The sequence below is a fragment of the Homarus americanus genome, unplaced genomic scaffold (genome assembly GCF_018991925.1).
Source record: "Homarus americanus isolate GMGI-L3 unplaced genomic scaffold, GMGI_Hamer_2.0 scaffold39155, whole genome shotgun sequence".
NCBI classification, from domain to species: Eukaryota; Metazoa; Arthropoda; class Malacostraca; order Decapoda; family Nephropidae; genus Homarus; species Homarus americanus.
In genome coordinates this window covers 11,335,531-11,357,621 of record NW_024737042.1, presented here as the reverse complement: position 1 = coordinate 11,357,621, position 22,091 = coordinate 11,335,531, and the positions used below count along the sequence as shown (strand labels likewise).

The following is a 22,091-nucleotide window of genomic DNA, read 5'->3' as shown; positions in this document are numbered from 1 at the left end:
CTTGGCCCATGTTGACTATTCTCACATTTCATAATTACCAAGTTAACCTAACCTAAGCAAACTATTACTGAAAACTTAGAAAAAAATACCTGGTAATATATTAGGAAACTTTTCAATAAAAATATTGTTCTTTTATATAAAATGTAGGTATAGTTGGATGTTAGGTTAGGTTTGTTTTATGTGGATTCCTACCCCCAAAAATGAAAGTTCAAAATTTGAACTTTGGACACAGGAATAATGTATTTTTACATATTTTAACTCACATTTCGTCTTTAGCATTGCTCCAGTGAATCAGTTTTAAGGCCATGGCCCTACAGATTAATGTTAAATGAATATCTACTACATCTAGCTGGGAAATAAGATTTTGGGAGGAATTATAGAATAGGATGATTCGGACCCAGGTAGAATTCATAGAGCAAGCACAAAGCACTTACAGTGACGATGCTTAAAATCAACCCAGTCAGCCTTATCACAAAGGAAATGGCTACAGTATATTCAAAATGTTGTTAATTATTTTTAAGTGGCACTCTGCAGCTGAGAACCAAATGGGCACGTATTAAAGTATGGGTAATAGAAATACAGTAAAACAGACTATAATAAAATTAACATCCTGAAACATTTTAAATCAAGTGCTGTTTGTTTACATGTGACAGCTGACTTGTGGCATACCAATTACCAGCCATCCTGCCCAAATGCACATGTTGGTAGTCTTATCTGGTGGATTGGGATCCCCAACCCATCGTAGTGGCCGAAGCACGTCCTTGAATAATGCCTGCCACCAGGAGCTTCAGGTACCCGATGGTCGGGATCATCGCTGGGCACGTCAACTGTGAATACAGTCCCTTGTCCATTAGCTTAGTGTGGTTACTAAACTCAATCTACCACTTTCCAGGCTTTGTCATTAGGTGTGATATCACGGTCAATCCTTCATTTCAGCACTTTTTTATTCATAGGTCGAGGAGATGCACTTGTCCAGTATTGTGCAAATGTTGCCAAAATGTCTGTCCTCACACTGTGAAATAGTGGCAGGAATGTACTTTACAATTGCTCAGTTATCTGTCAAGACGAAACTTTCCCAAGATCTTATCAACAACATCTTGAGACTTATGATTCAGGTGAGTCATCAGTATTTGTATTATTTTTATAAAGAAATTAGTTCAGATACTCTATAACAAAAGCTTGATACATTAGTAAATATGAGAAATTTGTTGGAAGCTTTGACACAAGGAATAGGTTAATGGTGAAATATTACAAAAGTGCAAAACATACAATGCTGTGTTGTAGGTAATAATCTTAAGTAAACACTTTCTTCCAAGCCTTTTCCAATAATTACAGGGTAACCTGGAACAAGATATATGAATAAAGTTTTTACACATACACGCTATGGGAGGATAGCAGTTATTGCCTTTAATTCTCCAGCTGTGAAATAAGCATCTGTCCACTGTTGGATGGGCTTCACTTATAAATTGGGTTTCAATATCTACCCTACATTTCTTTGCAGGAAAATACTCCACCAGAATCATTAATGGAGCAGTGTGTGCTGTGCCTGTTAGCATTAACTCATCATCAAAAGATAGATACCTTCAATTATAAGACTCTAATGGCCCTTGAGAAGAATTCTATCATTTTGAAACAAATTGAAATGCTTGCGAAGACAAAGAGTGTCGCGCCTTTCCTGTCTGCTTATGTCACAGGATATATCAGGTTGGTATGTCAGTAATTAGTATTAGGTTTACCCATATAACAAGCAGGAAAGTTTTTCTTTAGTCAACACCTATTGCATGCTTGCAGCTGCTGTGACTAATATTTAAATCTCTTTTTTGAATCATCTCTCTCATGTAATTCTACCTTCTGATAATTTTGTTATACCTGTACAGTACTGTACTGCCATTTTCATTTCCTTGTCCATGTCCTCTTCCGTCTTGTGTTTTTACCTGTCTATATTACCGTACTTGGCAAAATAAAAGATTTGCCAAGTTTATTGATAAATATAGTTTGTTTTTCCATTTCTGTTTGTTGGTGTTTCACATTTATTTATTCACTCAGTATCTCATAATATTCATTCAATCTACACAAAATTTTACAGCTGGTCAGTGTTGCCTCTAGATAGGCACCCCTGTATATTATCAGCATTGGACAAAGGACAAGGTCAGAGGTCAACCGTGAAGATCACTCGGAGCTAAACAGCACCTACAATTATTAAGTGATCTCTACAAAAATTCCAGTGATAACCTTAATCCAATCATCTTAAGTCAAGTGACCACCTATCATCAAGTCAAAGCCAACAAAAGTAATCACCCTCTAGTATTCACAGTTATTATCTAACCTTTACAGAATTTTTATTGGTGGTTCTCCTTGACTATAGGTCAAGAGTAAAATTTTTAGGTCATATTTGATCAAAATTAGAAGTGAACGATAGAATCAAATTGTATTGGCTACTTTTGCATTAGAGGAAAAATTTCAAGACTCAAAGCCATACTCTTGCACTTTTTGCGGGTTTGACACAGAATTTTCATCCTATCTTGTTGAAATTTTCACAGTGGATTGATCTTGGCAATAGCATGGCTCATATTTCTTTTGTCAGCTTTAGACAAAACTGTGGGTCTCAGGTCATTCATAAAGGTCACCCCACCAATCATCATTACAAGCTACCATCATAACCATCAACAATAATATCAACCATATGCACCATCAACCATTCTTGTTCTTCACCGTGAGTGACACACCTTTGGGTTGCTTGCTTTCTCACACCAATGCTTGGTCTGCCATACAATAGCTATATGTATGGGATTACTGCTATGATCTGACCACCTCTATACACCTCAATTAGTGGCCCAAAAATCCCCTGGGCAACATCACCTGACTCACTTCACATCACCACTAAGTTACTTGAAGTCTCTCCAGAGCAATTTACACGCTGAACTTGCTGACATCTATTCTCTCTGTGACCACCAAATATACTCCTCTACCATGGGCCAGTCATTGACCAGACTACCTTCTCAACCCTTTGTCTTATCACTTCTCACAGTCAGTCAGTGTTCATTGACCCAAACTCAACTGCTGATCATTTTTGCCGCCTACCACATGTGTGTCCATTAGTTTCTCTTCTCTTATATTGATGACCTTGTGTCTTGTATCTGTCTAATCTTTTGCTATACAGTAATGTAGTTTGTGTTTTATGTTTTTTTATTTTTTGAGTGGTGTTGTAATACAGTATAATCCTTTTATATAAATTCTGTATCGTGTTAACCCCTTCACTATGGGACGCCACTTTTATATTTAATTTGGTTAGTTCTGTATTGGACGATTTTATTCAGTAGAGAGGGAATCCCATTCGCAAGTGATAAATGTCTTTTGTGAGGAGTTACAATACATAACTTAATAAAATTTACAGGAATTACAATGGCTGTATATTACTGTGATGACCCTCCTCTCCTTGTAATATAACTTATCTAGAGCCAAGTGAACACTATTGTATGAAAAAATTTTTTATACTGTATTTCAAATCTCATTCTGTCTCTTTTCTTCCCAGGTGGCTCGGCAGTGATTCTTGTGAGTTAGATGCCAGCAAAAAGGCTAAAAAATTCACAGCAGTAATCGATCAATTGGAATCAATGCCGATGTCGTCTTCAGATGCTTTTAAAGTCTTGTGGTAGGTTTTTATTTGATTGTCATGAGTATTTATTGATGAAATATGTCAGTAGCTAATTTGTCTATGTTTCAGTGGACTTTGAAGCATTTTACCAAATTTTTATTACTTCAGAGGGCCCCTCAAATTCGCGGAAGTTAGGTTCTCAAGATAGCCGCGAATCACCAACTAAGCGAATGACATTTCCTGATTGGGGGATTTTTACTTGTATACAAAGAAATGTATATTCCCTTTATGTGTTTGCCCCGAGGACATTTATTTCTTTTGCCTGTATTGTATATACACTGTATGTGTTTTGTGTGTGTGTGTAGACACACACACACACACACACACAAAACACATGCAAATAAATAGTAATATGAAAATACTCACAAATAATCAGAAACAAATTTATTAAAAATGTAACAGTCTACCCTCAAGTCTGTGTTTTATCAATAAAGCACGGACTTGGTGGTAGACTGTCACATGTTTAATAAATTTGTTTCTGATTGTATATATGTATTGTATTGTGTATTGTACTATATGTGTACAGGTAAAGGAAATTACTGTCTCTAGAACGAATGGCTCCCTGTCCCTGCCGTGAAAATACCGGCAACTTTAAAACTACCCACAGACATTCTTGGGTACATCCAGAGTGTCATCCGTGAATAATAGAGGACTGCAAAACAAAAATCCTCGAATATGGGGGCCCCCTGCACAGTAATTGTCGAAGTTTTATGTAATTTACACATGTAAGGGCAAATAAGAATAACATAACTTGGGGCCAAGGTAAATGATCCTATAATTGAACTTATTAATCTAACAAGTCCAAAATGATTGTAAAAGCACACAAGCCTTGCTTATAAACTGAAATTGTAGTGTGTGTCTGACTCAAATATGGAGATATGACTTAACATGCTCCAAACCAGCCATTTTGCCTCTTTTTTTTCTCTCTCTCTCTTTCAAGTTCCTCATCTCATGCTTCAATATATGTAAAGTATTCATCTTTTCCACTGCCTTTTAATATAATATTAAATCTATTATCCTCAGGTCCTTTTTTGAGGCTGTGAAGAACAACTACAAAGCAATAGTTTCATTCAACACTTTGAACCTTGGGACAGTTTTGAGCAGACTAGAGGCAAGTCATCCAGAGGGTCACTGTCAGGCTGTGGCCCGCATGATTAACAAGGTTAACAACTCACCAGCTGGAAAGGAATATGAGAAGGTAAATATAAGATTTTTCTCCATATCACATGTGCTTCAGAGAGAGAGATATATATATATATATATATATATATATATATATATATATATATATATATATATATATATATATATATATATATATATATATATATATATATATATATATATATATATATATATATATATATATATATATATATATATATATATATATATATATATATATATATATATATATATATATATATATATATATATATATATATATATATATATATACAGTGGGGTATGCTATAACGAACGGATCCTACTACGAATATTCCTATAACGAACGGTTTTACCTATAAAATTGAGAATGCTATAACGAACGCAACTCCTACAACGAACGCGGATGAATACGGGACTATTTCGCCTGGCGCATGAATATTGTTGTACCGCGACCCACAACAAGAGCGTCAGGCGCCATGTTTTTCTCATTGTGTAGCCAGTGCACCACTGTTATTGTTGAAATTTCGTCTTTTAATGTGGAAATTCGCGTTATTTGTATAACTATTTTGTTGTACAAGTATACAATTGTAACAATGAATCGTCCAAAGCGAGTGAGAAAGCTAATAACCCTTGAAACTAAGAAAGAAATTATAAAGAAACGTGAGAATGGAAGAAGCATTGCGAAACTTAGTGATGAACATGGGATGGCTAAATCGACTATATGTACGATTTTGAAGAATAAAGGGGAGTTAAAAACAGTGCAAGTGGCTAAGGGAATCTCTAGACTTAGCAAAGCAAGGTGTAATGTGATTGAAGAGATGGAAAATTTACTCTTAGTGTGGATAAAGGAGAAAGAAATGGCAGGTGGTAACATTAGTGAAGCTATAATTTGTGAGAAGGCTAAACAATTGTTTGAGGACCTTAAAGCCAAGACTCCCAGTGGAAGTGATAGTGCTGTGCCAGTGTTTAGGGGTACCTGCATGCTGAATAACACTAAGGTAAGATAAAGTACCGTATTTTTTACATTTTCCACAGAATTTTTTCAGTGTTAAGTGGTTGTATTTGGGGGCCTGGAACGGATTAATCCTATAACGAATGAATGCTATAACGAACGAGGTTCTGGAACCAATTACGTTCGTTATAGCATACCCCACTGTACTTAAACACATCAATACTATGTTAATTGATCACTGTATAATAAATTCATTCACTCATAATTTCAAATTCCCTTATCATCCTGTGTTATATACAGAAATACTCGAGTCCCTGAGCGAGTACACAAAAAGAAAACGGAGGACTAAGACATCCTGAAGTGGATAGAGAACGGACATCTCTACTGGGGGACTCAAACGTTTCTCATGTTTTGTGGGCGCTGTAGCATAAAATGAATATGTAAATTACAATATATATATATATATATATATATATATATATATATATATATATATATATATATATATATATATATATATATATATATATATATATATATATATATATATATATATATACACACACAGTTAACCCTCACTTTACGCGGTCCCACATTCCGCGTTTCCACGTTTACGCGGTGCCCTGCCGGAACCCAGGATGCTCACATTCCGCGGTGCGTGTACCCCTTTACGCGGAGAGCGGCTGGCGAGCCGCGCCATTTTTGGATCCAAACCTCCCGCCATCCGCCATGTTGTGTAAGCTGCGCGAACATGGTGCGCACAAGGTCGCCCAGTCATCAAAACATTACCAGTTCTTCACCCGCCACCCACCACAGCCGGCCCAAGTCAGTGATAGTGATAATTATGGTGAGGATATGGACTTATATGGACTTTGGGGAGTTTGACAAAGAGGCCCTGCAAGCCTCTGTGGTGGATAGTGATACAATTGATACAAGTGACACAGGTGAGGGCCAATAATCTGCCCTCTGCCTCGGAACCAACCGCCCATCCCCGTGTGCCCAGCCATTTTTTCTACTAATGTAAGTGTTAAAAAACCTAATATTATTGATATTTCTCTTAATTATTAATTGTGTGTGCATACCATCATAAAGTTAAGATAATATTTTTACTACAACATAGTTGTGTGTCGTCAAAAAGTGGAATTTGGGGATCGGCCCGGACTCCATTTCAATTAATCCCATATGTTATGTTATTCACTTTACGCGTTTCTCACTTTACGCGGGACCCTCCGGGTTACATTAACAGCGTAAAGTGATGGGTTCTTATATATATATATATATACAGTGACCCCTCGATTAACGAACTCAATCCGTTCAGAAGATTGGATTACGTTAACCCGAAAAGTTCGAAACCGAAACCAAGCATTGTTTTCAATGGGTTTTTAATAGTGGTTCAACTCACCGAAAATTTCCTAAATTCAACAAAAATGGTAGAAAAGTTCACTTACTTTGAGGTGTGTATGTAGAAGGCTCCTGGATGATGATGATGATGATGGGAATTAGAATGGGGGTGGAGGAGAAGGAAGAAGAGAAGGCATTGGGGTGGAAGAGAAGTCACCCCATGGCACCATTTCACCCATAAAATTTTAGTTCTCTTGGTGTAAGTCAAGATTATTTTCTTTAAATCAACACTGCACTGCATTATATATTGTCAATATGTAAAATATATTTCAAAATGACCAATAATTTGCTTGGAATCACAGAAAAAAAGTGTTTAGTTGAAGAGTCTCAAGCAAGATGTTACCTCCAGTGAAAACAGAGAGAGACTAACGCCTGTTTGCTGTGTTAAGAGGCTGGATGCCGCGCATTAAACTAGTCACTTTACCTTCAATTATGTTCAATAATTGTTAAAATGACTAAAAAATTGAATATTAAACTTTTAAAATTATTGAATAGTATAAACTTCTTGATATTTACTAAAATAGTAAGGAATTTAAGCCCTAGAACCAATTAATGTATTGGCGGACTGATACTAAAGCTGGTTGCCCGGTCAGTGCAAGCAAAAACATGTTGAGGTCGGTTCGTAAGAAATTCGTTAACCGAATTTTTGTTCGTTAACCGAATTGAAGATCCATATGGAAGGCAGTTCGTTAACCGAAATTTCGTTAGCGAGGCGTTAGATTATATATATATATATATATATATATATATATATATATATATATATATATATATATATATATATATATAACAAGGAAAGAAGAAAACACGAAGTTCCCAAGCGCTTTCGTGTAATTCACATCTTCAGGGGTGAGTACAGACTAGAGAGAGAAATACAAATCAAGGTGTATATATACAGAGGAGGGTGAGACCAGGTCCACAATGGTCAGGTATTAGGTAATGACCCTACTAATCTTTAAATAGCACACAACGGTTGGTGGTCAGGTCAGATGGTCAGGTGACCCGGCCTTCTCACCTGGTCACAAATGTTAATCAAGAACTCCCCAACAACACAATTGGTTGCATTTATAAAGTTCCTTGCAAGGAATGTAATATGTTTTACTTAGGCCAGACAGGTAAAGATCTTGTAACTAGACTTAAACAACATAAATATAGTGTTAGGACAGGCCAGGAATCCAATGCTCTGTTTGTTCATTTGAGGATAACAAGCATTGCATTGACTGGGATAATGCCTCCTCAATATTACCTTGTAATTCAATTGACAGTAGGAACATCATAGAATCTAGTCTCATTAAACATACCGAAGCATTCAGCATGAATTTGAGTAATGGCATGTACAAACTGGACAATTTTGTAATTAAGAAGATTTGTAACCAGGTGAGAAGGTTGGGTCACCTTGCCTCTGACCTGACTACCGACCATTACGGTGCTATTTAAAGATTAGTAGGGTCATTACCTAATACCTAAACCATTGTGGACCTGATCTCACCCTCCTCTGTATATATACACCTTGTTTTGTACTTCTCCTTAGTCTGTACTCACCCCTGAAGATGTGAATTACACGAAAGCGCTTGGGAACTTCGTGTTTTCTTCTTTCCTTGTGGTTATCAGCATATATATATATATATATTGAGAGAGAGAGAGTGTATACGATTTGTTGCATGATTTACTTAGTGTATGTAGGCTATGTATACAAGTATTGTACTTTTTTCAGATAATAAAAGTAATATTGACAAGTCAGTCTGGAAGCACCAGTTTCATTCATATGGTTCATCCTGATGATGAAATTAGATTAGCAGCAGTGAAGAACTTTGTGAAGAATGTATCCAAGGGACAGGTTGGTACTTAACAATTCAAGTTGATTAATTTCCTAGTAATTGTAACCAGTTATACTAATGAAGTTGTATGCATCATTCAGATGTCCATTTTTCTGTGTATAAGGTGGAACACAAGCACAAAAGTTGACGTCATCTATGTGTTCCAATCTTGTGAGTTTCAAGAATATATACAGTATATGTTCATTATATAACAACTTTAAAGTTAATTACTTATGAAGTTAATAATTTTTCCTTTCTTTGTCTGCTTTAGGAGAAAGATACAATCGTCATCAAGAAACACTTAAAAAACATGCTGACTGATGAATTCCCAGCCATCATCTTAGAAGGACTGACATTTATAAAGGGCCTGAGAATGTTAGATGTTTCTTATATAGTAAATGAGTGCCAAAAACTGTTAACTAAATCAAGAGGTAAAGGAGCCAAGTGGGGTAAGGTCAGAAATGCTTGCTTAACAATACTCTCACAAAAACTGGTTGATAAGTATGATTCAAGTATGCACATGAGAGTACTTTACATTTGCTTACCATTTGTGCTTTTTCCAAGAAACAGATGGGATATTACTGCAGCCAAAATTGTCTTGAAATCAAACTTGGCAAACAATAATTCTTTATTGGGTAATTTGTCACCGGTAGTGAGTCCTTATTTACTGGATAACAGTAAAACTAAAGAATATTCCAGCAAAGTTTGGAAAGTTTTGCCTCAAGTCTTAAGTACATTCTCTCAAGAAGAACACATAGCCCTGTGGAACCATGTAGAGAACCAACTTGGATCAGAAGACTGCCTATTGTCTCACTTCATGTCGATGATTTTATTGCATTGTGGTCTGGGTGATAACAAGGCGGACAAGGTTCTTCGCTTGAAGATGGCACACAGTCTTTTAGATGCCTGCTTGATTAGTTTGGATATGTTCAAGGTTTGTATTATTTTTCGTTTATTTCATCATTACATAGTTTTGTTGCCTATAGCTTGGAGCTACAGTGTTGTAATATATATATATACACCATATATATATATATATATTTATTTATTATATATATATATATATATATATATATATATATATATATATATATATATATATACACCATATATATATATATATATTTATTTATTTATTTATTTATTTTTTTCATAAATTAATTGGCTGAAGTACTGTAGGTTTCATAAACAAGTTACTTATTGGGAGGGTCCATGTCCTTAGATGATCCCTCAAGATGTTGGCCATGATTAATCAGTTAACTCATTTTGGGCAAATCAATCTCCTCTCTTTCCCATTCACATCTTTCAGCTCCAAATAGGGAGGATTATATACAGATATCCTTTGGAGACAGCAGGTCAATTACAGTGATAATTGACCAATTAGTGCATTTGCCAAAGTTATGGGTCTGCCACCTTTTTTCCTGACCATTATGCCATTTTGAAGTAATTTCCTAGCTGATTGTTATTTTTACTGCTAACTGTTACTGGTGATGGCTACCATTTAAGTGTCAATTTAAGATTTAGTTTGTTATATGTAAAAGAAAGCAAGTGTAATAGTTTTCCTAAATATGTTTGTTAACTATGAGAGAGTTTTTATGCTTGTTTAAAAATGAACATTTGAAGTACAGTAATGTTAATTTCTCTTGTTATGAGCAAGGCTTCTGATTGGATACAGATGAGCTACTTCATAAATGGATACATATATTTTGATGAAACTACACAAGAACATTTACCATTTTGAGAGAAAAGGCAGAATGCTCAAGTCAATTATTTCAAAATGTGTTTTGATTTAATATTTGCTCATACACATTAGTGTCTTTAGTGATGAGTAGGAGTGGTAAGATCTAACTTAAAATTATCTGGCGGAGTGCAAAAAGGGCCAAAGTCAAAATTTTTTAATTTAGACTGGCATTGAATTTGTTTATTGAGTTTTTCATAAAATTAATTTCAGAGCTCTGCAACCAAGACAAGTCAGAATTTGGAACAACCTTCCCTGGTTGATCTTGAAGAGTATCTTGAGCAAGTTGAAGGAGGGGCTATCCCACTACCTTTTCTTACCCAGTGTCTTCAGCAGGTTGTTAAAGTCTTCAGGCTCCCTGACTTCTGCAGCACATTGCGTTATTGGCACCCTGACATGGAGGTAATGAGATAAGCATCACTATTTTGCTCAGATAACTTCAGTCTTATTACATAAAATTATTTTTTTATCTCATGATTCAGACATTCTTTTGGTAATAGACACTAGAAGATTTGGAGAGTTTTGTAACCAGTTTTGTTAGGCTGAATATTTAAAGAACAAAACATTGCTTAAGAAATTTTATAAGGTAAGTGCCATCAAATATAATAAATCCACTAGCTGCAGATGTTTGTTAAGGTATTTAGTCTGACATTAACTCTGCATGAGCAATAAATTTAACCAAAATAGCCTTAATGATAAGTGCAAATTTTTTCCCCAAGGAGTTAATCTCGGTTTCATCCCATCGACCAGCTATCCACATAATGTCCACCGAGTCCATTTCTAGGGTATACGGTGGCATTTCAAGATCAATCCATACTCTTTTTCCAGAGTCCAGCTGGAGAGGGAAATTTAATGCTTCTGATGAAGGCCATGAAGGGAGCTCTTCAGTTAGAGAGATGTGGAGATGTAGCTGCTAGGAACAGCCTGGTTGCCCAAATTCTTGAGGTATGTTGTGAGAGTGTTGGTTTATTAGTTATTGTTGCATTACATTTTTATATTTTTAAATCACATCTTGATACTATAAATAGAAAATGAAATAAGACATTAAGTATGTTGACAAAAACTTATCTGGATATTTTAAGGCACATTTGTTTACTTGTATATTGTTATCAAAGTATCCAGTGAAAAGGTATACAGTACCTCAAACAGTCATCAAGACATATACAAGAAACTCTCAATTTCCAGTCTCCTAGTTCACAATTTTGACTTACCATGGTGAAACATTTTAGACCATTATTTCCAATTTTATGCCACTACTGTATTTGGTGTACTTCAGGTGATTCTTGGAGAAATAGGCAAAAACTGTTATACATCAGATGTACAGGTGCATTAGTAAATTGGTCAAAGGTAAGTATTTGAGAGATTCAATGCCTCAAATTTTAGGCTATTGTTTTGAAGGTTTGAAACTTCAAAAGAGATGAAGATAATCAGTATTTGAATACATGTAAGATGGTTCAGTAAATTTTATTAAAAATTTTTTGTCTCCAGGAGTGCTTGGGGTCTACTGAAAGAAGATATTATTTCTTGACCATCTTATGGGGCTGGCATGGATCACACACTTTTTCTAATGTAATAGATGAAACCTTACAGGTAATTACCAAGCTTATACTGTAATGATTATCCTGTATGTGTCAAAGAGCTCTAGTAATGACCCTTTTCAATTGTCTGTTAGTTTTCACATGTTCACAATTTCTTGTAACCAAAGTTATCGCACAAAGACATGAAATGAAATAGGGTGGTATTTAAACCTGTGCTGCAACTCTACCTGTTGGGTGAATAATTTTTGGAAGATCAGTGATCTCAATTAATTCATTAACTATTCTAATACATATATCAACACAAATGTGAATTTTTAAATCATTGGGAAAATATACATACCGTATATTTGAAGTGAATAGTTACATGTTTTAATAAAACTGTTGATCCCATTCCTGTCCATTTGTTTTGAAATTCTGTTGAAAGCAGATTAAGACCACAAACTTGAACATTTTACATAGTGTTCACAGCTACATCAATATGTGTTTAAAAATTAGTTATTGATCTTCACTTCCTTTTGTTTACTACAGTGGTCCCTCGGTTAATGAGCACAATCCGTTCCAGCAGGTTGCTCGTGTACCGAAAAACTCGTTAACCGAATCCATTGTTTCAATGGGTTTTTGGGTAATTGGTTCCAGCTCACCGAAAATTGCCTAAATTCAACAAAAAAGGTAGAAAAGCACACTTACTTTGAGGTGTGTATGTAGAAGGCTCCTGGATGATGATGATGATGATGGGAATTAGAATGGGGGTGGAGGAGAAGGAAGAAGAGAAGGCATTGGGGTGGAAGAGAAGTCACCCCAAGGCACCATTTCACCCATAAAATTTTAGTTCTCTTGGTGTATTTCAAGATTATTTTCTTTAAATCAACACTGCACTGCATTATATATTGTCAATATGTAAAATATATTTCAAAATGACCAATAATTTGCTTGGAAACACAGAAAAAAGCGTTTAGTTGAAGAGAGTCTCAAGCAAGATGTTACCTCCACTGAAAACAGAGAGAGACTAACGCCTGTCTGGTGTGTTAACAGGCTGGATGGCACGCCAGAAACTAGTTTCTTTACCTTCAATTATGTTCAATAATTGTTAAAATGACTGAAAAAGTTAATATTAAACTTTTAAAATTATTGAATAGTATAAACTTCTTGATATTTACTAAAATAGTAAGGAATTTAAGCCCTAAAACCGATTCCTGTATTGGCGGACTAATACTACAGCTGGTGGACCGCCAAATTCAAGCGAAAACATGTTGAAGTCGGCTCGTAAAAAACTCGTTAATCGAGGGATTGCTCGTTAACCGAAGTTAAGAATCTTATGGAAGGTAAATCGTAAACCGAAATCTCGTTAACCGAGGGACCACTGTATTTGTTTATTACCTCCACTCCATGATTATCATACTTTACTTTGTTCACTTTTATTTTGCTTCTGCCTCAAACAGTATTATATTATGTCCATTCTTTATAGTCCCACATCATATATGTCCTCTTTTCTGATTAATATATTGTTTGTTAATCATTCTGTACATTTCCTTGCAGTTATGTCATCATCTGTTTCCTTGATTTCCTTTTAAGAAAAATCTTCTTTGGCATGTTTTTAATCCTTAATAATTTGTCAGTGAAGTTATTTGTAAACCTCACTTCCATATATTAATTTTCTTTGCCTATCCATTGTCTTCAGGATTTCATTTGTGGTCCATTCACTGTTATACAGGTCTTTCTTTTGTCATACAAGTTTTTCCCAATATCTAATATAATTCTTTGGATTCTTTCCACTTGTGTACTATATGTTGCTCTTTCCCCTTCCCCAGCAATGCTGAATATCTCTTTTGGGATTCAGTGTTGTCTTGCCCAAACCTCTTTCCCTTATTTATTTATTTTCCAGAATAACTTGCGACACAGTGTGGGATGTCACAGTATTCTTAAAATTAAACCTTTTTTTTTTTTTTTGTTATGTTGCTCAGCTTATTTTGCTGTCCCCTTTAGCATTTCAGATTGCTTTTTTACCATTACATATTTACACTTAATTTGAAGATGTCCCTATATGATTTATAGCTAAAAGAATTAATACGGCACATAGTTAGTCTTGATAGACATCTGTGGTATGTGTATTCCTTGTCTTTATTCCAACTGAACATAAACTCTTATGTGATTATTTATAAGTAAACAAAAAGAAATTCTTAGGGGGACAGTGCTTTGGACTGTGTGTGTGTGTGTAGAGTTTAAGTACACCTTATTTTCATTTCAGGCTTGGGCCTTAAGTCTGGGATCAGCCCTCTTAGGCTCCCAGTCTGTCAGTCTTGCCTGGGCGCTTGGAACGAGTCAGCCAATTGTGCCAGCTCTGATTTCTGCCCTGACACATGGTAGTGCAGTGGTGCGCAGTGGTGCCATTGATTGTATAAAGAAACTTGTGAGGGTGATTGGTGGTAGGCTTTCTAAGGACAACCATTACCTATTGCTAGAAGCTATAGTGATGCAAGCTGATGAACTCATAGCAGATGGAAGGTACTGTGCCTAGAAGTGATTTATGTTATAGTAACTTAAAATACTACATTTGATAAATGGATTGAGCTATACAGTACTTAAAAATATGACTTCATGTGCATCACAAATTTTGATAAAAGAAATAAAGAAAAGAGGGTTTGAAATGTGGAAAGATGGAGCAATGAGGCAGTTTGGATATACAGTAGCACCTCACAAACTTGGGCCTCTTACACCTCAACTCTGCTCTTGTTTGGAGTGAAAAAAAAACAGCAGGGAACTTAAACACATGGAAAATTTTGTGTATTTAGGAAGTATCATTAAATGGGATGGTAAATGTGCAAAAGACATAAAAATTAGAATATATCAAGGAAAAACAGCCTTTAGTTATCTAAAAGACCTAATAAGAAGGTAACTTAACTTGAGAAAAAGGGATGCTGAAATTAGGGATGCACCAAAACCACACTACAGTACAATACTGTATCAAGTTATGGCCAGAACCGGAACTTAGGGAGTTATAATTTATTGAAGGTAATATACTGTGTATCAGATTCTCAGGCTTGGTGTTTTCTCTCATTTTTCACATTGGACTTCAGAAATTTATCATCATTATATAGGCATCCCCCGCGTTACGGAAGGGTTGCGTCCCTGGAAAACCGTATCGCGAAATTCCGTAACGCGAAACCTATTTTCCCATTGACTTCCATTATAAAACTGGAGATGTGTTCCTCAGGAATTTTTTTGACCCCAAAAAAGTAATTCAAGCACTTTTATGAATGAAAATAAACATTTATAAACACATACAATACAGTACAGTACATTAAATAATTTATGATATACCTTCTTAAAACATCAAGTTTAATATCCAATGTAATGCCTTTGTGGCTCCTTTTTGCACTACTGCAGTCACTTCTACTTGATGGCCCCTTTCCAGTCATCTTGAATAAGGGTAATGCACTGTACTGTACTTACTGTCTGTTTGTAAAAGTTAAATCCAACTGCTGGGGCGAGAAACATGCGCGCACACTGGATGTAAACAATGGAGTGACTCCGCATGGCAATGCCACGCTTGGCGGTAGCAAACACCAAGAAATTCACACCAAACAAATTATAATTTTTAACAAAATTTTTTAATTTTATACCTGTAGTATAGTGATTTTTTTTTTATTGTTAAAATTTACCCCAATTTCCGTAAGGGCGGATTTACGGGCTGTATCGCGAAATTATTGGTCATAATTTACAAATTACGTAAGAGCGAAATTCCGCAACCCGGGGTTCCGTAACGCCGGGGATGCCTGTATATACAGTAATTATACATATTTTGATTTTCTATATATTAAATACATCAGGTGTGTATTCATTTCCAATTGAGTACTTTTTTATGCTTTATTATCCATTAGAAATAAGAAGCGTTAACAGTGAATTTAATTTTAATATATGAAACGGTAACCATTACCCATTATAAAAAGTTACGGATCTGGCCAGTTATTTTACCGAAGTTCTGGCCGGAACTGGAACTTCATAAAAATCGAGGTTCCGAGCAGAATTTGGTTTCGGTGCATCCCTAACTGAAATGTTATATATGGCGAGAAATGTTGTATGGGACAAAGCGTTGACACTTTCAGCAGTCACCAGAAATAGGTTAGAGGCCTTTGAAATAGCAGAAATATTAATGGCCAAAGTTGAGGGTAGGATTGCCAGGGGTAGGCAGAGACTGGGATGGATGAATTAAATTAAAAACTGGGTACCCAAAGATATGCTAAATCTTGAATGATGGGTAAAAAAGGCTTTAAAATATTTAGAGGGGAGGACTGTGGGAATGGCACTTTTGACTGATTGTTATAAACTGTAATAAAGTTTGTAAATGATATGAGCTACAGTAAGGTTTGAGAAGAATAATGTCAAGATAAAACAAAAAGTAGCTGATTCTGTAAACATAGCTTGAACATTTATCGTAACTCACTCGTAAAATAATGTAAATTCACACCTTGAAAACTACAGTATACAATTTATTTGAAGATTGGTACCCTGTACTTTTGTGGGTAAGTAGTGCCTTCTGGTGTCTTATTAGTAATACATTTATTAAATAGATGACCAATACTGTACTGTACCACAAATGTTATTTCTGAACTTATCCCTTTCAGTCATGTTTCATCATTGCTGGCACAGTTTGACAACAAGCCAAAATCAAATAGTCAGCAGGTGGCTCAAGCTCTGATTGGAGTGGTAGTGTTGGAGAAGGTACCAATGCATATGAAAGCATCTCTACTGTTTGCTCTCAGTCATGTGACAAGTACTGTAAGTTGATATTATTATTTTTTGGTCAGAATTTATGCATATTCTTTTCTTTCCATTTATTGTCCATTGGTTGTTGCAGTTGTGAGGTGATATTACGGATATACTTGTCAAATGTGATGGAGAATATTTAATATGTTGACTTTCAAGAAATGGCTGGATAAGCACTGGGTAAATCAGCGAGTATTGTATGAAACCTGATGAAGATTTTAATATCCATGCATAGAGACTCCAACCAGAGTTCATCCTATTAACCGAATTGAATAAGTAGATGAACCAAATTTTCACCAAAAAGCCTAATACTGTGGAGAGGGATCACATTGTATGAATGTTTTACTGTTTTTGCTCTGATGTGTGTTACCTCACTGTGATGTTCTCTTGTACAGTGTTTTCTCAATACAGCATTTTGATTTCTTATTTCAGGCTGTGCTGAGAGAACTACTTCCTCTTGCCAACAGCATTCTGAAAATGGTTTCTAGTCTGAAAGAAGATTCCAAGCTTGATGTTCCCACATCATATTCACTCTACTACATTTTACTTCACTTTACACCCGAAACTTGTGAAGTGTTAGAGAGTAAGGATGGATGGGAGCTCTTCCATAAGGCCATCACCTGTTCTAGACGGGTCTTAGATCTCAATGATGATTTAGTCCTTGAAGGTTTTGTTTCACCTCAGAGTGTCTTGATGGATCAGGTAAGTAGTGGTGTTTGTTGTGGTTATTAATTATTTTACTAAATCCTGAAGTAATTAGATTTAGGTTACTACCATTTTTAAAACATTAAAACCTGTAATGGCTTTACTCAAACATACTAATTCACCTCCCATTGGCTCTTCAAAAATTTCCTCTGTATCTTACTTAATATGTCTACAGTTTTTTAGAATTCTGTTTTCTATATTTGCTCTCCTGTAATATATTAGGGAATCTGTTAAATTTTATTTACATTTGATTGTATGATGTTATTAATATGAGTTGTACAGTATTATAGTTTGACTGCTGCATAATATATTACTGTAGATACTGCCTAGCATCAACTCTCTTGTTTGTTACCCTATAGTACTAGTCATTTGTTTTACATTTCCAGGTGATGAGTAGCAAATTTTTCTCCAGCATCAGGAAAGAGGAGGTTCATTCTCAACTTTGGAGTATCCTCATCAGTCATGTTGTGGAGTCAGAAGATCCCAGTGAAGCAACCCACCTCCGTAAGGGTCTCAGAAAAGTGAGCTTGGATGCTGCAGTTATCATCAAGCAGATTGAGGCATTACATTTGTCTGATAAAGTGACATCCATAAAAGCAGCTCAAGCCAAAAGAAAAAGACAGTAAGTTGTATCCATATTTGAAGGCAACTTATGTCTGATGGGTTACGCATAAGACAGTATGACGTTGGATATCCAATGGGCTCGTAACATTCCTCTTGCCCGCGGTGCCCACCGTTTCTCTGTGGATGTCGGTCACACTGGAATGACCTGTTATAGTACATCTTTCTCTCCTCACACAGCCAAACAGTGGAATGCTCTGCCTTCTTGTGTTTCCATACTCATACAATCTGTCTCACTTCAAAAAGCTGGTTTTCCGGCATTTTTGTGGTGTAGATTAATATAATCTTTTTCTTTTCTATTTTTAATTTATTTTTACCCCTATTTTTTTTGCCCTCTAGGCCCCGTTGTGGGTTGATGACCTGTGCCTGGGTGGGCTATTACCCCCTCCCCCCCAAAAAAAAAATATGGCTTGTAAAATCAGTATTCTAGTTGTCTGAATAAAGTCAATGTCCCCCATTATGCCCCCTTTGAATCCATGAAGCTCTTCTATATTGAAATTCTTGGAGTAAATTATGGTTCAGTTTGGTGTTGTATGCTTATTAAGAGGTAGTAGTTTTTTATATACAGTAAGATCTTGTATTTCGTGAGTAATATAGATTGGAAAAATTGCGCCAAATTCAAATTCGCCAAATGAAAATAAATAAACTAATGGGAAAAATAACAATATAGACTGGCCATTTTACATCAACCTTTGATTTTCCCATTTATAACCTCCAAATGATACAAATTCTGCCTTTATTGACCTGATTGTGCTTTCTGGAAACTAGTTTTTAGGCTTTTCTCAAGTAACTTAATCACACGCTGCTTATCCTGCATCGAGTACTTGGCAAACTTAACTCCCTTATGATATTCCCGCTTCTCATTCTCCTTATTTGGCTACATAGGTGGGTCTGTCCCACCCCCACCAGCACCAGTAGGACCCCCAGTAGAGGTAGAGGCCATTATCTTGACTTGACAGGTGGTAGCACCACCCAAAAAAGCACACAATAGCAGCTCGGGCGGTCGCTAGGATGGCGCAGGCTGCAGTGCGATAGTTGCGTTCTTGTACACACCCTTTACGTTCACCACCGGCAATTCGATTACCAGAAAGCTTCTTGGAAACATTCTTCTTACCTTGTCTTTCCATATTCATTGCTAACACAACAAAATTGGAGAAAATGGTGAAAATCACGGACTAATCGACAGAAACTGCACGATTCAACTGATCACGTGATGTAAACAGAGAGCGCTGGTGTAAACCGTTAATAGTCCTCACTGCAAAACATTCTTTTTACTTATTTTTTCATACATTATTTATAGGTAACTGCTAAATTTGCCAAAAAAATAAAAAAATTTACAGAGTACCTCTCAAAAAATACTTCACAAACAAAAAGACACGAATCAATTGAACATGTGATGTCGAACGTGAACTGTAAACATTGCATAATCCCGCACCGCGCGTAAAACGTTGAGGATGGAATCAAAACATTGAGGATCGAATCGCGCTATAGCCAACATGCGTTTGCAAAAGTTCGCATTTTACAAACAGCGTTCCCCTATTTATCAATCGCGTTACAACCAATTCACGTTGACAAAACACGCGTTGTAGCAGAAATGACTGTAACTGGTATGAGGGCTGTGACGTCATTCAAGATGGTGGCCAGCATTCAGCTGGTTGGATCTCTCCGAAACTCACGATATTTTACGCCAAATATAAGACTTGGTTACATTAGGTAGTGCTCGCGAAATAAAATTGTGCGAAATGAAATCGTGCAAAATTTGAGATCTTACTGTACAGGTATATACAATTGGTAACACTACTTGCAAACAACAATTCACTGTGACAGAATAATGAAGACTGTAAATCTATGTAGTTAACAAACAAAATGAGTCGAGGTACGTATGGTTTGGTTAGTTGATTTCATCTGTCTTCATAAATGGTAATGTTTATATTGTTCATAAAACCACAGCTTTTATTATGCCTGCAGTATGTCAGTTTATTTTCATATACAGTACAGTGGTCCCTCGGTTAACGAACACAATTTGTTCCACAGAGTCGTTCGTTAACCGAATCTATTATTTCAATGGGGTATTGGGTAATGGGTTCCAACTCACAGAAAAAGTACATACAAAGTGCTGTATACCAGGAATAGAATTAACAAAACATTAAATATATACAGGTGCTCCTCTACTTACGAATGAGTTACGTTCCTTAGGCTTGTTTGTAAGTTCAATTGTTTGTAAGTCCAACTTTATACTCTTGTATATACCAAACATACCGGGTATTGTAAAAAATGAAAAGATTATGGATATTTAGTGCAGCTATACCCTTTAATACAGCCTTAAAACCTGGCTCACTCTTCTCCTCTCAGGTAATGTTTATTCTATCTGGAACTTTCTTCAAAATAATCCAGTCTCATCCACATTAAACACCTGTTCTGGCAGGTAACCCCTCTCAGTGATGATGTTTGTACCTCTAAAAGTTTGTAAGTTGAACGTTCTTAAGTAGAGGAGCACCTGTACTAAATACAGTACTGTACTGTACAGTATACTGTACAATAATAAATAAAAAACAATAGAATATTGTATTTTAACTTACTTTGAGGTGTGTATGTCGTATTACCAGCAGCTTTGTTTACATATCAAACAGCTGATTGTAGAGGCAGTCTTTACAGAGTGCATTGGTTCTAATGCCTTCTTCATGTTTCATAATAATTTCTGTACTGTATATTATCAATATGTTAACTAAATTTCAGAATGACCAATAATTTTAATATAAAAAATGCAGAAATATTCAAGAGACCAACTTTCTTGATATTTACTTCACTGGAAAGAGTATGTAATAGAACCAATTATTGTATTGGCGGACTAGCCGATCAGCTGATGCACACAACAAAACTTGTTTGTCGTAAGGATTTCGTTAATCAAAGTTTTGTTCGTTAATCGAACTGAAAATCCTTATGGGAGCTAATTTGTTAACCAAAATTTCGTTAATCGAACCGTTCGTTAACCGAGGGACCACTGTACAGTATTCTTAAATTGTATTGGTTCATACTGGTAAATTAAGTAAAAACCCACATTGGAGAAATAAAAGACAAAATCTTGAAGCTGGTATATTTCAATGCAAATACTTGGACCCTCTTTAAATGTCTATATTTTCAAACTACAGAGGGTATTTGGGCAAGGTAATTTGTTGCTTCCAGCCAGACCTCTTTCAAATAAAAATCATCAATAAACCTGATTTGAGAACAATCCAGTGTCTCCCATATGTTCTCTAATGCCTAGCTTCACTTCCTTTGGGGTTAATAGTTGCCCACAGCCTGGAATTGCATGGTTCACTACTAATTATCTTATCAGGGCTCCAAGGCATTCTCTGATTGGACCCTTCTCTCATGTTTCTGTGACCCTGCAGTCTCTTTCCTGCTGTTGTGTTAGACTTAAATGATATGGTGCCAGTTTTCTAAGGCTCCCAGATAACTGATTTCTGTAGTTCTTTTGTAGAGTAAACCCTCATACAGTATATATATATATATATATATATATATATATATATATATATATATATATATATATATATATATATATATATATATATATATATATATATATATATATATATATATATATATATATATATACACAATCAACACCTCAACCCGCCAGGATTCGAACCCACGGCCCACAAGCCTATGACTGTGACCGGGGAACGCTAACCGCTGGACCACCAGGATACAAAAGCAGTCCTAGACTTTG

General features: G+C 35.7%; 1 protein-coding gene across 1 annotated transcript in view; it reads left to right on the top strand.

The window, feature by feature from the left end:
* Window positions 1–22,091, top strand: part of LOC121872717 (HEAT repeat-containing protein 1-like) — a 78,382-nt gene that overhangs the window by 12,985 nt on the left and 43,306 nt on the right. The window contains exons 6-18 of the mRNA XM_042375727.1: window positions 954–1,115; window positions 1,502–1,704; window positions 3,533–3,652; window positions 4,679–4,853; window positions 8,890–9,012; window positions 9,264–9,926; window positions 10,944–11,132; window positions 11,559–11,675; window positions 12,219–12,320; window positions 14,514–14,770; window positions 16,891–17,044; window positions 17,465–17,734; window positions 18,124–18,359. Of these exons, the coding sequence (XP_042231661.1) occupies window positions 954–1,115; window positions 1,502–1,704; window positions 3,533–3,652; window positions 4,679–4,853; window positions 8,890–9,012; window positions 9,264–9,926; window positions 10,944–11,132; window positions 11,559–11,675; window positions 12,219–12,320; window positions 14,514–14,770; window positions 16,891–17,044; window positions 17,465–17,734; window positions 18,124–18,359 (2,771 nt within the window). The remainder of the gene's footprint in view (window positions 1–953; window positions 1,116–1,501; window positions 1,705–3,532; window positions 3,653–4,678; window positions 4,854–8,889; window positions 9,013–9,263; window positions 9,927–10,943; window positions 11,133–11,558; window positions 11,676–12,218; window positions 12,321–14,513; window positions 14,771–16,890; window positions 17,045–17,464; window positions 17,735–18,123; window positions 18,360–22,091) is intronic.